This window comes from Ornithorhynchus anatinus, chromosome X1 (genome assembly GCF_004115215.2).
Source record: "Ornithorhynchus anatinus isolate Pmale09 chromosome X1, mOrnAna1.pri.v4, whole genome shotgun sequence".
Taxonomy (NCBI): domain Eukaryota; kingdom Metazoa; phylum Chordata; class Mammalia; order Monotremata; family Ornithorhynchidae; genus Ornithorhynchus; species Ornithorhynchus anatinus.
Window position 1 is genome coordinate 115416977 of NC_041749.1, and position 16823 is coordinate 115433799.

Genomic DNA, 16823 nt, shown 5'->3' on the forward strand with positions numbered 1-16823 from the left:
TTTCTCAGCCTGGGGATGGAAGAGGGTCTAGCTGCTCCTAGCAGACCAGGATGACTAGGGCATCACCCTGCCCGGGCAAAGAGTCACCCATCCAAGGAGGTTCCCTGTGCACTTGCTGAGACTGTATGACCCAGCATACCCCAGGGCCAATGGCCTATATTAATCGTATTTACTGAGTGCTTACTGTGTGCAGACCACTGTACTAAGCGCTATGTGCCCTACAATATGGGTGTGGGATTTAGGCCCACAGTCTTAAGAGACCTTTCTTAAGAGACCCCCCTTTCTCTCTGCTCCTCCTCCCCTCCCCCCAACTCCCACCCTCTGCTCTTCCCCCTCCCCTCAGCACTGTGCTTATTTGTACATAGTATTTATTATCCTATTTATTTTGTTAATGAGGTGTATATCTCCTTGATTCTATTTATCTTGATGATGTTGTCTTGTTGGTTTTGTTCTGTTTCGCTTTGCTGTCTGTCTCCCCTGTTTAGACTGTGAGTCCGTTATTGGGCAGGGATTGTCTCTGTTGCCGAATTGTACATTCCAAGCGCTTAGTACAGTGCTCTGCACATAGTAGGCGCTCAATAAATACTAATGAATGAAACAGGAGAGCTCAAACAGACCGATGACCAATAATAACCAGTAACTGTGGTATTTGTTAAGCACTTACTCTAGGCCAAACACTGGGGTAGATACAAGATAAACAGGTCAGACACAGTCTCTATCCCACCTGAGGCACATAGGGAGAACAGAATTGAATCCCCAATTAACAGATTAAACTAAGGCCCAGTGAAGTGACTTGCCCAAGGTCACACAGCAAAGAGCTGATATTAGAACCCAGGTCCTCTGACTCTCATGCCCGTATTCATGTCCCCATAACTGGGTAAAATGCCATTACTGCTGCTCTGCACCTCTGGCTGCTTCGCTTCTTTTCTTCACCACTCCTTCCGCTCTACACAACCACAGTCAAGGGGAGGAGAAGCAGCATTGGACAAAGAAGCCCATTTCTGGCCCCCAGCCTTGTGACCAAAGGGTTAATGGCACTGCCACAGCCTCTCTGACCGGATGTGGTGGGTGGGGGCGGGTGGAGGGTTTGCTGGTGGTGACTCTCCCTTCCCCCTCTCCAGGAGGCAAAGCTAGGGCTGGTGCTTCCCCTTGGGGGTAGGAGGTGATAAACCAAGTGGCGGAGGGGGCTTGTTTGGCTGGAAGTTGTGCCCCCACAGGAAGCTTGGCCTCTAGTAGTCTCGTGTTTTTCCACTGCCCGGCCCCAGGCCCCCTGCTCAGGAAGCATCCCCTTAGCAGGCACAATGAGCCCAGCTGAGACAGGATGAACACCTCCCCCCAACGCCCCTGTCCCCCTCAAACCACACCCCACTGTGGGGGCCCTGGGGTGGGACCACCAGCCCAGGGCTGACCGAGCATATCAGTGGAGCAGAGCTCTGCAGCAGGCCCAAGTAATCTTAACACAGAACACATAATTCAGTCTCCTGTCCGTTCTCCTTGGCCCCCAGAATCAGACAGTTTCTCCTCAGCGTAGCTGAGACCAAGGTCCCAGGAGCCCTCTAGCTCACTCCAGCCGGGGGGCGGAGGGGGCGTGGGGGGAGGGTCTGCCCGGGCCTCACTTGCCAATGCAGAAGTCACGGAAGATGACGTCCAGAATTTCGGCCGCGCCCACACGCCCCGTGATCCGGCCTAGGTGGCCACGGGCCGCCCGCAGCTCCTCTGCTGCCAGTGCCAGGTCCCGCTCGTGCCACTGCTGGTAGCGTCCCAGTGCTGCCAGGCAGTCATGGAGATGGCGTCGGTGACGGGTCTGGGTCAGGCTGGGGCTGCCCACGGCAGGGTCCCCGCATCTGAAATACAATGGGTAGAGCTGCAGACCTGGCCAGCGGGAACCCCAACGCCCCACTCCACCCCAGGGTTCAATCTTCTCCTCCACTACCATCACCACCCCCTCTTCCGACCCTCCCAACGCCCTCCCTTCGCCCCCCTCCACAGGGCTGACATCGGAGACCTAACCCACAGAGACTCAGAGGCAAGAGGATGGGGAGACCGAGCCCAGATATCCTAATCCCAGGCCCCCAGGGAACCTGCTTCTTGCCGAGTGGCTCCGGAGGCTCTGGGAAGGAACGAGGATAGAGAAGCCTGTTCTCAGACCCCTCCCACCCTGGACAGTCCAGGCATCTCACATGGCAGCCAATTCCTCCTTCAAGGCATCCAGCAGTCCCTCCACGCCTTCCCCCGTTTTGCAGGACATCAGGAGGACGGGGGTCAGCCCCCACCCTTGGAAGATCCCCACCAGACCCTGGTGGCTCCCTGGTGTCAGGAGGTCGGCCTTATTCAGCACCAGAAGGCAGGGCCGGGTTGGGTCTCCCTGGCCTCTCATGGTCTCCAGGAAGAGGTGGCTCGAGTCTGAGGCGATGTCTGTGGCATCCAGTACTGCCAACACAATGTCCGCTTGGGTCAGCCTGGGGGAAGAAGAGGAAAAGCTGAGCTGAGAGACTGTGTTCTGGAGCTGTATCCTTCTCTCCAATCCTTTGCTTCACAAGGTCTACTCTTACCCTCTCGAGGGCAGAGGGGGCAATGGGCAGGGAAGAAAGAGAAGGTCACTGAGGGGCAAGAACAAGGTAGTCCTAGGAGAACTGAGGAGCCTCACACACACACACATACACACACACATATCCACAAAAAAAAAAAAAAACAAAGGTACAGGCCACTGGCTGTTCCCTACCCTCAGTTCCAGACAGGTCCCCCAGCCCAAAACACAAGTTCCCAGAAAATGCCCCACTTAAATCGTGGCTCCTTAGGAACTCCGGTTGGAGGCTTCCACAGGCCAAGGCCCAGCCCTTCACCACCCCCATCCCTTCCCCCTGATTCTGGGAAGGTTGGCAAGGAAGTCACCTGCGTCAGCCCCCAGCCCCCTGGGTTACTCGTTGCCAAGAGCTCAGCTCAGGTCACAGAGTACTGCCCGGGCTGGGGTGGGGGCAGGGGGGACAGGCGACTTCCAAGAGCTGCTCTATGGGGATCTGGGGTCAGCCCAGGGGACGGGGAAGCTGCAACAGGAAGGAGGAAAAATAAACTAAACACGAAACTCCTAGGGAGGAAAGCCCAGTCACAGGCAGCTTGGAGCCTGGAAAACTTTTGTCTTCTGTTTCACGTGAGATACCAAAATACACCCTCCCCACCCCACCCCACCTCCACCCACCCGCTACCCACCCCCACTCCATTTTGCTGCTGCTCTTCACTGCCCTGCTCCTACCTGCTCCCCGGGCAGGGCCTAGAGGAGCTAAGCACCCACCCACCCACACCTGTCCTGGGCACGCCGCACGCCCTCTCGCTCCACGGGGTCCTGGGTCGCCCGCAGCCCGGCCGTGTCACTCAGCAGTACAGGGAAGCCACCAATGTTCAGGGCTGACTCCACTACATCCCGGGTTGTCCCAGCCACAGGAGACACGATGGCTGTAGGCTTCTGGCCTGGGTGGGGGGAGGGGGAGCAGAAGGAGATGGTCACGGCCTCCAGTTGGGGAGTGCCAAGTGGCTGCGGGGAGAGGAGCAGAGAAAGCTACTTGTCAGGGCCAGGGACAACCTCCTGGGGGAGATGGAGGGAGGGAAGGGGAAGGGTTACCCCCACCCGGCAGACCCACCACCCAAGGCTTACCCTGCAATCTGCGGGCGGCATGTATACGTACTTGACTGACCATTCCGTTTTTGCTTCTTATTTCACCGTTTGTTAAGATTTGCCTGTCTGCCCTTTTAAAGTGTCGGTTCCCTGAGGACAGGGAATGTGCCTTGTGCTTCTGTCGTACTTTCCCCAAGTGTTTAGTACAGAGCATTGCCCACAGTAGGTAATGAACAGCTATTACCACAGACAGCATGGCAGGGCTGCCACCTAATGGTGTCCCAGGGCAAAGCACCCTCCAGCCCCAAGAACCTCCGCCGGGACTGGGCACACAGATCCCAATATGCCTCCCTCGGCTGCCAGAGGGAGAAGGGGGCCCGGTCAGTGGGTCTCGGTACCAATGCACAGCAGGTACCCACAGAGCAGGTTCAGGAGGCTGCTCTTGCCGGCGTTGGTGGGGCCGGCAATGACCACTTGGACCCCGCTGCGGAGCCGCTCTCCACGCCGGGCATCCTGGAGGTGCCCCTGGATCTCAGCCTGCAGTCCTCTCACGCTTGTGTTGACTGCACAGGGAAGAAGGGTGGGGAGGGCGGAAAGAGGAGACACACATCTTGCATACCTGTGGAAAGGGGAGGGAGTCCATGCAACCCCCACCACCCCAGGGACTCAGCCTGAGCCCGAGGCAAGATGATGATGATTATGGTATTTGTTAAGCGCTTATTATGGGCCAAGCACTGTTTTAAGCGCCGGAGTAGATACAAGGTAATCAGATTGTTCCACGTGAGGTTCACAGTCTTAATCCCCATTTTACAGATGAGGTAACTGAAGCCCAGAGAAGTTTAGTGGCTTGCCCAAGGTCACACAGCAGCCAAGTGGCAGAGCCGGGATTAGAACCCATGTCCTGTGACTCCCAAGTCCAAGCTCTTGCCACTGAGCCATGCTGCTTCTCTGGCATGTCAGGGATGTCGACTGTGAGCTCACCATCCGCGAGCACTCCCTCTTCGATGTTGTCATCTTCACTGAAGTCGATGTAAGCCTCCACGTGGGCCAGGACCTGGTGGAGGAAGGCGGGAGGGGGCAGAGCCAAGAGTGACGGAGAGAAGTGGGAAAAAGCCAAAAGGAGTGGGCAGAGGTAGGGGGATGCTAGTGGGGAGCAAACTGGGACTGCCTAAGAGGGGAAGAGGAGCAGGGACCGGCAATGAGAGATGCAGGGCAGGCGAACAGAAGGACCCAGAAAGGAAATGGAAGGGAGATTGTGATGGAGAGGGGAAGTCAAAAGAAAGTCATTATACTGAAAGCTCCTTGAGGGCAGGGATCATGCCTACCAACTCACCCAAGCGCTCAGTACAGTGCACTGCACACAGTAAGTGCTCAATAAATGCCACTGATTGGTCAAAAGATCGGGCAAAGAGACGGAGGAGAGGGAGAGCGCGAGAAGGGAGGGGAGGTGACCCGAGGGGCTCAGCACAGCTCAACTTGCCCTGGTCAGGGTCTCGCTCCAGCCCTGGTAGAGGCGGCCCAGTTCCCCAGCCAGCTGGCGCAGGGCCTGGCGCCGCTGGGCCTCCGTCTCAGCATGGATCAGGTCGCCCAGCCCCTCCACTTCTGTCAGTCCCAGCTTCCCGTTCTGGAATGCCCGCTTGGTGAACTCGCCCGCCTCCGCTGGGCGCAGGCCAGGCAGGCTGCCTGCAAGGAACTTCCCCCATTTTATGCCAGGCCCCGCTTGGCACCAGGTCTGGGAGGGGAAAGGCTGGGAAGGACTTAACACTCGTGTAGATGTGTCTGCTCAACTGATTTATTTAGGCATAAAAATATTTACAACTTGAGTGATCACTCTCCCTGATTCGAGTGAGAGCTCCTTGGGGGAAAGGAGAGTGCACTTTGTTATTCTATCCTTCCCAAGCACCTAGTTCAGTGCACCGAGCCAAGTGGGTGCTCAATAAATGACCCTGCTACCATCACCACCACTGTCTATTTTTCCTCAGTTTTTGGTAGCACAAGCCACAAAGGCAATCCTGGAGGTCTGAGGGCAGCTTTACCCACCATCCCAGGCACTGTGTGGTTGTCCCCAACTGGCAGGGGATCTCCAGAGATGCCCTCATGGGGGCAGAACATCAGCCAAGTTGGCAGAAGACTGGGCAGCTGGCACTGCTCAGGAGCAGGGGCACCAAAGAGGGAGCCAATCCAGGCCACAACGGGGACAACTCACCCAGGGCCTGCAGCACCCCGCTCACCACGGCTGGGCCCCCGTGCACATGCAGCTCAGCGCAGTCCTCCCCGGTGAAGCTGTGTGGCCCTGGACAAGAGACCAGACCGGACCAGACCAGTTTTGCACCCAGCCCTTCCCTTCCCAGCTCCTAGCCAGCATCCGACTCTGGGCTGGGCTGCGTGACCCAGAAACCCCTCAGGGGTGAGGTGACAAGGCCACAGGTTACCGAGAGGCTCCCACTGCTACAGCACTTAACTCCCTAACATGCAGCTGCCTTCGGGGTGGGACCCAGGCCTTCGAGGGGCCTCAGAGCTGAGACCACAAAGCTCACACCCCACCCCCAACAAATATGAAGAAATATGAAGACCACTGGGGTAGAGGAGGGATGCAGTTGGGGTTGTAACCGAGGCCTTGGACAGGATCAACCCTCTGGCTCCCTTTAAGGCCCCCTGGGCTATTTCTCTGCCTTCCCTTTAGATAGATATATATATCCCCCTCCCCAACCATCCTGGGCCCTGGCTTTGAATGTTCCAGACAGACAACCCTTCCCCCAACCACTGTGCCAGCTCTAGTCTGTGGTGACCCCATTTCTGTGTCACCTGCTGTGGGAGGGGCCCTGCTGCCCTACTTTCTCCAGGCTCTCTGGCCCCACCAAGTCTCTTTCTGCAAGACGGGGGAGGGGTGAGGCAACCCAGCCTGTACCCAGTCGGTCCCAGGGGATCCCAGCCCCTCAGACCGCCAGAGAATCCCTGGACCTTGCTTGGGGGCTCCTGGCAACATTGGCACCAGAACACCCAGGGGACCTTCCCCCGTGGCCCCTGGCACGACTGCCCACATCCCCTCCCTCTTCCCGCAATCTCACCTGGGAACCAGAGCACCAGGCCCCTGTCCAGGGGCTCAGAAGAGTCAGGGTCCAAGATGAGGCTCAAGGTGGCGGTCCGGGGACGGGGCAGCTCCAGCCGCGCCATGAGGCGGAGGAGGGCTGGGCCACTGGCAGGTCCGCTGGTCCGGATGACGGCTACCCCGCATTTGCCGTGACCCGAGGACAGGGCAAAGATGGTGACCCGAGACCCAGCCTGGCTGCACAGCTGCTTCGACAGCCTGGAACAGACAACAGGGTGGGGCTGGAGTTATGGGCACAGTCTCCTCCTCAGGATGCTTCCCTCTCCATCAACACAAGGTGCTCGGGTAAGTAGGGCTGCCAGTAACCCCTTCACTGTTGGCTGAGAGCCCAACTAGTCCCTGGAACACCAGGGGCTTGGGGCTGGGCACGAGTTACCTTTCACCCCAGCCATCTCCAAGCCCCCAGGCAGGGATCCCTGTGGTACCTTTGTAAATTGGAAGGGAAAAAGAGGGAGGGAGCAATAGTAAAAGAGGGAGGGAGAGAAAGGGAGGGAGAGGAAGACAGGGAGGGAGGGAGCGGGAGGAAGGGAGAGAGCGAGAGGAAGGGAAGGAGAAAGGGGAAGACTGGGGGGAAAGGAGGAGGGGGAGAGAGAGGGAGCGGGGAGGAAGGGAGTAATAGAGAGAAAGGTTGGGAGGAAGGAAGGGGGGATTGCTGCTGAGAGGCAGCGTGGCTTAGTGGCTTGGGAGTCAGAGGACGTGGGTTCTAATCCCGGCTCCGCCACTCGTCTGTTGTGTGACCTTGGACAAGTCACTTCACTTCTCTGTGCCTCAGTGACCTCATCTGTAAAAATGGGTTTTAAGATTGTGAGCCCCACGTGGGACAACCTGATGACCTTGTATCTACCTCAGCGCTTGAGAACAGTGTTTGGCACATAGTAAGCGCTTAACAAATACCATCATTATTATTATTATCGAGGGGAAGGGAGGGAGAGAGAAAAGGGAGAAAAAAATGAAAAAAAGGAGGCCTGAAAATGACTTTGTCCTTGAACCAGGGGGCAATTCGGGGATCTACCAGCTCTTCCAGAGGCATCCGAAACACTCTTTCCAGAAAAGAGATTAAAGTGACCCAGTGTCGCACCAAACCCCTCAGACGACAGAAGCCGTCTGCTCTCCTCGGGCCAATTTAGCGGATGCCGCACCCTATTTCTCCCGGGTGCTAAAAAAAGGCGAATGCACAGCTGAGCCACGGGCACGGCCCGCCCACCCAGCCCCTCTGGATCTAGTGCGGGCAGACCGACTTGCTCGGGACAGGGGCATCACCCACCTGGCAACGAGGTGGGTTCCCCGGGCCCCCGAGGCCAAAAGTGCCTGCAACCCGGCCCACATGGCCCAGCCGGGGCAGACACAGGGGGGCGTCGCCCCTCCCCTTTACCTTCTCCGCCTCGTCCCGGCTCAGACTCCCCGCCCGTCCCCCCCCGCCACCCTCACATGCACATCCACACCCCACTCTCCCCGCTCCCGGCTCCCCGACCCCGGCTCTCCTTCCCGAGCCCCCACATCTTCCCGGCAACTTCAAGCGAGGGCAAAGCGGCTCCTCCTTCTCCTGCCTATGATTGGTTCATCTCCCAGGAGCCCCGCCCAGGAGCAGTAACGCCCGTTCTGATTCGCTGCCGGGAGGGTGCGGAGGCGGCCGACCAAGGCAGTGCGAAGCTGAATTAGTTCCCTACGGCAACTGGAAGCTGCTCCGCTGCGGCCCGAGGGATGGCTGAGCCCCAGCACAACCGAGCTCCCTTGCGGGAAAACGATTTAGGGCCTGGGCGATAACAACTGTGACATCTGTGAAGCACTCACTGTGTGCCACGCGCTGAGCACACAGCAGAGTCAGACCAGGCACAGTCCCTGCCCTTCACAGGGCTCACAGTTTAAAGAGGTGTACGGGGAGAAGAACAAGTAATAATAATAACGTCGGTATTTGTTAAGCGCTTACTATGTGCCGAGCACTGTTCTAAGCGCTGGGGTAGATACAGGGTCATCAGGTTGTCCCATGTGAGGCTCACAGTCTTAATCCCCCATTTCACAGATGAGGAAACTGAGGCCCAGAGAATAATAATAATAATAATAATGTTGGTATTTGTTAAGCGCTTACTATGTGCAGAGCACTGTTCTAAGCGCTGGGGTAGACACAAGGGAATCAGGTTGTCCCACGTGGGGCTCACAGTCTTAATCCCCATTTTACAGATGAGGTAACAGGCACAGAGAAGTGAAGTGACTTGCCCACAGTCACACAGCTGACAAGTGGCGGAGCCGGAATTCGAACCCATGACCTCTGACTCCAAAGCCCGTGCTCTGTCCACTGAGCCATGCTGCTTCTCTGTAGCTTGCCCAAGGTCACACAGCCTGCAAGGGACAGAGCCGGAGTTAGAACCCAGGCCTCCTGACTCCCGGCTCTGTGCTCTCTCCATTAATAATAATAATGTTGGTATTTGTTAAGCGCTTACTATGTGCAGAGCACTGTTCTAAGCGCTGGGGTAAACAGAGGGGAATCAGGTTGTCCCACGTGGGGCTCACAGCCTTCATCCCCATTTTACAGATGAGGGAACTGAGGCACAGAGAAGTGAAGTGACTCGCCCACAGTCACACAGCCGACAAGTGGCAGAGCTGGGATTCGAACTCATGAGCCCTGACAGCCCGTGCTCTTTCCACTGCGCCACGCTGCTTCTTAGGGCATGCTGCTTCTATGCTGCCTGGATGTTGGGGGAAGGGTCAAGGAAGGAGAATCGTGGACCCAGGGAGGCAGGCATAGAGGCTGGAGGGAGATTTCTAGGATATCTGGTGTGGGGAAGGAAGGGATTCGGGGTGGTTAGAAAGCCAGACAGTTCTTTCTCCTCTGCTGCAAAGAGAAACTACTCTATGAAACCCAGGCTCAAAAGAAAGAGACCTGGGTTCTGGTCCCAGATCTGTTGCTGACTTGCTGTGTGACCTTGGAGAGGTCACTTACCCTCTCTGAGCCTCGGCACCTCATCTATAAAATGGGACAGTGTAATATTCCCTGTGACAGGCATATCAGGAGGATAGATGAGAGACTAGGTAAAAGCACCATTCACTCTAAAGGAGAAATCCAAAGAAATATTAAAGTATGAATATTAATGCATTACTATAAATACCCACTTGACTGATTGTTGTAAGATTTAGTCCTTTACATTAACAGAGACTGGGGGATTGAAATAAATTTGCCTGGGTCCAAAAGAAATCAGGCGTTTCACAAGTACTAATCCTAGTATCAATAATAATAATAATGTTGGTATTTGTTAAGCGCTTACTCTGTGCCAAGCACTGTTCTAAGCGCTGGAGTAGATACAAGGTAATCAGGTTGTCCCACGTAGGGCTCACAGTAGGTCATGGGTTCTAATCCCAGCTCTGCCACTTGTCAGCTGTGTGACTTTGGGCAAGTCACTTCACTTCCCTGGGCCTCAGTTACCTCATCTGTAAAATGGGGATTGAGACTGTGAGCCCCATGTGGGACAACCTGAACACCTTGTATCCCCCCAACGCTTAGAACAGTGCTTTGCAAATAATAAACGCTTAACAAATGCCATTATTATTATTCATCCCCATTTTACAGATGAGGTAACTGAGGCACAGAGAAGTTAAGTGAAGTAACAATGGAAACTAAGTTAGTTTAGTTAGTTAAGTTAGTATCAATGGAAACAGTCCCTACCATAGGGACTCTCCTACTTCAGGCCCTTTCTGGTCTCTCATTACAGCAAGTCAGGATATGACCAGAGAAGATTGGGCAGCTGGTGAAAGTTTTTTTGTGGGATCAATCCTGCTGCTAATAAAATATTTTTCCATTTTTCTAGCTGATAATTTCCCATGGTGGACCAAGCACCATAGCTAACACATGGAGACAAATGCCAACCTGGCTTCAAAGGACTTTCATTCTAACAGAGACAACCGGTTGTGTCAGGGGTATTTGAGTAAAGGCAAAATTAAAATTGTATCAACAAAACAGCAATACGAGGACGGAACATAGTCTCATCAAAAGAGGAGATGGCTGGGAGATAGGAGACTTAGGCTTCCAGGTCCCAGCTCTGCCCCTGAACTCCTGGGTGACCTTGGGCAAATCACCTACCCTCTCTGTGTCTGTTTCCTCATTTTTTTAAATGGTATTAGTTAAACACTTACTACGTGCCAAGCACTGTTCTAAGCACTAGAATAGATACAAGTTAATCAGGTAGGACACAGTCCCTGTCCCACATGGGGCTCATAATCTAAATACTAGTGAGAACAGGAATTTAATCCCTATTTTACAGTTTAGGAAACTGAGGCACTGGTAAATTAAATGACTTGCCCGAGGTCACACAGCAGGCAAGTAGCAGAGCCAAGAGTAAACCCAGGTCCTCTGAATCCCAGACCGGTGCTCTTTATTAAGCCATGCTGCTTTCCACACTGTAATACGAGGCTCATAATTCTAGTCTCAGAGATGTGAGAACAGATGATATAATTGATGTGCAAACATGTCCAAAGCAGAACTCCTCATCTTCCCACCCAAACCCTGTCTTTCCCATCACTGTAGACACTGCCACCATCTTCCCTGTCTCCCAAATCCATATCCTTGACACTATCCTTGACTCATCTCTCATTCAACCCACAAATTCAATCTGCCACCAAATCCTGTCTGTTCTACCTTCACGACATCGTTAAAATCCACCCTTTTCTCTCCATCCAAACTGCTACTACCCTGATCTAAGCACTTATCCAAACCACCTTGACTACTCCATCAGCATCTTCCCTAACTCCCCTGCTTTCTATCTCTGCCCACTCCAGTTCATACTTCACTCTGCTGTCCGGATCATTTTTCAAAAAAAAAAAAATTTCAGTCCACATCTCTCCACTCCTCAAGAACCTTCAGTGATTGTCCATCCACCTCCGCCTCAAACAGAAACTCCTTACTATAAGCTTTAAAGCACTCAGTCTGGACATCCTCTCCTCCCTTATCTCACTGATTTCCTACTACAACTCAGCCTGCACACTTTATTCTTCTAACGCCACCCTACTCACTGTACCTCAATTCCATCTATCTCACCACCTACCCCTTGCCCATGCCTGCCCCCAGCCTGGAACTCCCTCCCCCTTCATATCCAAAAAACCATTATTCTTCCCACCTTCAAAGCCTTATTAAAACCACAACTTCTCTGAGAGGCCTTCCCCACCCTCTCTCTTAGGCATCACCTATTCACTTGGATATGTACCCTTTAAGAATTTAATATTCACCCCACCCTCAGTCCTACCGCACTTAAGTACATAGCCGGAATTCATTTTCACATCTGTCTCCCGCTCTAGACTGTAAGCTCCTTATGAGCTGGGAACAGGTCTACCAACTCTACTGTACTGTACTCTCCCAAGCACTTAGTACAGTGTTCTGCACACTATAAGCACTCAATAAATACCACTGATTGATTGATTGATCAAAGGGACTTTGGAAAATAAAAGCACTATGCACATTCAAGTTCTTATTATAATAACTTTGACATATTTACCGTATACAGCCAGTTCTGCTCAGAGGCAGGGTGTTGCCCCACATGACCTCTCCTATCAATCTGCCCATAGCACTTGTGTGTATATATGTACATATTTATAATTCTATTTATTTTATTAACGATGTGTATATGTCTATAATTCTATTCATTTATATTGATGCTATTGATGCCTGTTTACTTGTTTTGATGTCTGTCTCCCTCCTTCTAGACTGTGAGCCCACTGTGGGTAGGGATTGTCCCTATTTGTTGCTGAATTTTACTTTTCAAGCGCTTAGTACAGTGCTCTGCACTCAGTAAATATGACTGACTGAATTAATTAATTAATATGTCTTAGTTTCACTAGTGTCAGAAGGAACTGGGGAGGGTCCCTGCTGCCTTTTAGTTCCAAGAAAATGATCTTCAGCATCCAAGAGGTTAAGAATAGGGGCCTAAAATCTTAAACTCTGAGCTCTCTATTGTACTCTCCCAAGCACTTACTATGGTGCCCTGCACATAATATGCAATCACTAAATGCTATTGTTTGATTGATCAAGCTGAGAATACCTGTGGGGGTGGGGGAGGCTTAAACAGGCTCTGTGGGACCTACGAGGGTGTCATCAGGAGGTAGTTGTCCACTCCCCACTAATTTTTTTTATGGAGTTTGTTAAGTGCTTACTATGTGCGAGGCACTGTACTAAGCACTGGGGTAAATATAAAATAATCGGGTCAGACATGGTCCCTGTCCCACATAGAACTCACAGTCTTAATCCCTATTTTACAGATGAGATAACTGAGGCACAGGGAAGTGAAGTGACTTGCCCAAGGCCATACAGCAGACAAGTGGTGCAGCTCTGACCCTGGAGCCCATGCTCTTTCCACTAGGCTACACTGCTAGGGAGCATAATCATAAAATAATCATAAATGATAAACTCCTCTTTGGATTTCCTATTCTAAATGATGTTGAGGATGGTAGCAATAATATTAGGAATTCCTTGTTTGAATGGCTATAGTACTTTACTCTCCAAGCAATATCACCATCAATTATCTCAAGAGTCTTCATAGCATTCCTGGAAGGGGAGAAGGGGAGGGGAATTATTATGCTCTCCATTTTACAGAGAGGGAAGCTGGGACCCAGAGAGGTTGAGTGATTTGCCTATAGTCACACAGCACAGCAGCAGCAGAGCCGGGGTCAGAACCCACCCACCCAGATACCAGGCTTTTCCATTCGCCTTAGGTCCCGACTCAAGAGGTCACGCCCCAAGCCTTGAATCTACCTGAAGTGATTGTATTTTGGCTCCTCTCCCCATAGCACTTCCTTTCAGGACACCCAGTTCAAATCGGAGCTCTCCAATCTCCCCGCCGGCTGGCCCACCCACCCCCTCTTCCCTGATATCAGAGCTGCTCGAGTTTAGAAGAGAAACGCTGACTGTAGCCTTCTTTCTGAGATGGACAACAAGAAGTCTCAAGAGGGAATGGGTGGGGGGAGGGGGCGAAGGGTGGAGGCGGGGAGGGAATCGAAGGTCTTTCCAGGCGCCTCGCTCTCCCTGATTAGTCCCTGGCTCTCTGCCACGCTCGGGTGTCTGGTTTCCTAAGTGCCTGCTCGCCCGCCTCAGCCACTAGAAGAACCAGAAGGCAGCGACCAACAACCATAAAATTGATTCAGCAAGTCAGGTAGCCGGCGCGTGTTCCTTGGGCTCCAGCTCGGAGAGAGCCGATCCAGGGTCTCGCCAGGGCTCCGGGGAGGAAGCAGCCCCGGGTCAAGGGGTGAGGCCCCAGCAAGGTGAAACCCTGCCAAGCGTTTTTCCAGGTTGGGCCCCGAAGCCAGGAGCAAGGGCTGGGTGAGGTTCGGGGCATCGCGAAGGTATCATGCAAACGATACCGTGGATATACACATTTGCTCATCCGGGTTGGGAGTCCATGGCACAGGTTCTTTTTCTGGTTAGGGAGCAGGGTAGAGTGGAGCCGTCTGGGTCTTAGTTTCCCCCTGGGGACTCTCCCCCACTGGCCTGGAAAGTGGTAATGGTCCCTGGAGATCCTTTGGGACCTGAGTGTCATGAATAATAATAATGGTAATTCTGGTATTTGTCAAGTGCTCACTGTGTGCCAGACGCTGTACTGAACGCTGGAGTAGATACAAGAAAATCTGATTGGACACAGCACAGTCTCAATCCCCATTTTACAGATGAGGAAACTGAGGCTCAGTGAAGCGACTTGCCCGAGGTCACACAGTAGACAAGTGGTGGAGTCGGGATTAGAATCCACAACCGTCTGACTCCTAGGCCCGGGTTCTATCCACTACACCATGCTAATTTCACTACACCATGCCTCTTCCATGCTGAAGACGGGGAGGATTTCTCCCGCCCAGCCGATGGGCCTTTAGTGGGCTAGGGATGGAGAAGGATGGCTATGGATGGAGGGGAAGGGTACGACGGGCACCAGTTGGACAAAACAACTCCTGCAGAGTGAAGCTGCTCGCGTTCTCCCCTTCCTGTCTCCCTCCCTTCCGTCCTCCCTCCCTCCCTTCCTTCCTTCATTTCTTCCTTCCTCCCTCCCTCCCTCCCCTTCTCCCTCCCTCCGACCACGGGCTCCTTTCAATGGGCAAAAGTGGAGGGAGGCAGGAGCTGACTCTGCAGCCCTGTGGGCCCTGGGAGACGGGCGGACCGGTCCAACAGTCGCTCCGCAATCATTCAATCATTCAGTGCCTTTATTGATCGCCAACGGTGCGCAGAGCATTGTACTAAGCACACGAGAAAGCACAATCGAGTTAGTAGACACGATCCCGGCCCTCGAGGAGCTCAGCTGGGGGAAAGGGGGCACCAACCCTCCAGTAGCCTCCACACACATACACTACAAACATCACACCATAAGCATGACATGCACTCATCACTTCACACACCATACATAAACCACAGACACATACCGACATCACACACATCACCCCACAAACACAAAATGCACGCGCCTTAAAATCACTTCACAAACCATACATAGGCATCAAATGACACACACACACACACACACTCCACGCACATCCCAACTGGCACACAAACACCAAATATCACACCCACCGCACATACCACAAATAAATTCATCACACTCATCACAAATATCATGCATATACCCTCACCAGACACGGAGCTCCTATTCATCCACATTACTTCCCACTAGGGATAGGGACTATGTCTAACTTTCACTTGTGTATTCTTTCCCAGCGCTTAGTACGGTGCTGTGCGCACAGAAAGTACTTCGTAAATACCGATGCTACTACACACATACAAATCACAATGATGTGGACAGAACACAAACACCGCACCTCCCAGTTCATTTCACATACTACACCCATCTCCCTGGATACACACCCACAAACTCATATCCGGGATCCACCCATATACCCCCGCTCGCCACCTCCCACCCTGACCCAATACACCTCTGTCCCTACGCCCCTACACCCCCGGGGGCTCCCACACCCTCGTTCCAACTCGCCGTTCCCCCCACCCCCCGCCCCCACTCTCCTCTTCCAGCCCCGAAACCTCTTCCAGCCTGAATAATTCACGACTTGCTGGAAAAGGGCTCTGGAGGGAGTGAAGTAACTAACCCAGGGCCGAAGAAGGCTGGGAGCCGGCGGCGGCAGCGTCTTTCTAGGCACGGAGGCGGCTCCCGATATGTCTGACGGTCTGTCCGTCTGTTTGTCCGCCCCGGACCTTCGAGGCAAAGAGGAAAGAGCTGAATCCCCACTCCCGGGGAGACAACTAGAAAAGGGGCTTGTCCCTTTTCTCTCTGCTGGTGACCCAGAGCCGAGAAGCGAGGGGAGGGGAGAGAAGGGAGTGGGCTCCATCCGTCAGTGTAGTGTAATAGGAGCGGGATAATCCGGGTTCGAGTCCCAGCTCTGTCACCGGCCTGCTATGTGATCGTGAGTAAGTCACTTAACCTCTCTGTACCTCGGTTTCCTCATCTGCTAAATGGGGGATAATAATATCCGTCTTTCTCGCAGGGGTGTTGTACGGGCAAAAATGAGATAAGTAATGTGAGGGCCCTTTGGGAATGAGAACGCTATGTAAATACCAAGGAATTGCTATTATCATTATTATTATCAGTCAACTGCAGCAAGTTCTCCAGGGCCCAGATCTACCACTGTCCATCGCCCATGTTCCCAGTCGGAAATGGGCTGGGCAGGGGTCCCTCGGTCCTTCTCCATCCATTATCCCCCTGGTGGAAAGAGACCCCCCCCCCCCCATACACACACGCTGGTGGTGGTGGGGAAAATGTGAAAGGAGGCGGAGAGGAGGGAAGCCAGCCCGCCCCCTTGCCCTGCTGCCTGACCCTGTGCCCTACAAGTTTCCTCCTTTCTTGAAACCCTTCTCGGGAAGTCGAGACCCTAAGGTGCCTAACATTTTTTCTAGTCTGGATTTCTCTCCGGGTCGGGGCTTTCCGCTTACCCCCGGGGAAGGAAGGGACAGAGTCTTCCCCTTTTCTGTACAGCGTCCAGCACTTATGAAATACGAAATCATCGTCAGCAACATCATCTGGCCCGGCCCCATTTTGCGCTGGGCAGAGGAGGGGAACCACATTATTAAACAGCAGAAGCAGCCGGCCGCCGCCGTCGCCGCTGCTGCAGCAGCAGCAGGAGGAGCAAGAGCAGCGCAGC

At 53.5% G+C, this 16823-nt stretch overlaps 1 protein-coding gene across 1 annotated transcript; it reads right to left on the reverse strand.

Annotated features, from left to right (window-relative positions):
- Positions 1–1432: 1432 nt before the first annotated feature.
- GTPBP3 (GTP binding protein 3, mitochondrial) lies at positions 1433–8124 on the reverse strand. Its single transcript, XM_001518700.4, has 9 exons — positions 7984–8124; positions 6679–6917; positions 5817–5903; positions 5091–5293; positions 4592–4664; positions 4030–4173; positions 3300–3465; positions 2181–2459; positions 1433–1844 (listed from the first exon to the last, which is right to left on the reverse strand). Exons 1-9 carry the CDS (start codon positions 8043–8045, stop codon positions 1613–1615), a joined length of 1485 nt encoding a protein of 494 aa, XP_001518750.1. The 5' UTR covers positions 8046–8124; the 3' UTR covers positions 1433–1612.
- Positions 8125–16823: the final 8699 nt, after the last annotated feature.

What these genes read in the sequence shown, in the direction of transcription:
- GTPBP3 (XM_001518700.4), bottom strand. Translation starts at nt 8,045, where the DNA reads ATGTGGGCCGGGTTGCAGGCACTTTTGGCCTCGGGGGCCCGGGGAACC. An exon ending in CGGGGTGCTGCAGGCCCTGG is followed by an intron (nt 5,294 to 5,816) that starts GTGAGTTGTCCC and finishes AGTTCCTTGCAG; the next exon opens with GCAGCCTGCCTGGCCTGCGC. An exon ending in CAGCCTCCTGAACCTGCTCT is followed by an intron (nt 3,466 to 4,029) that starts GTGGGTACCTGC and finishes CCCCCCACCCAG; the next exon opens with GCCAGAAGCCTACAGCCATC.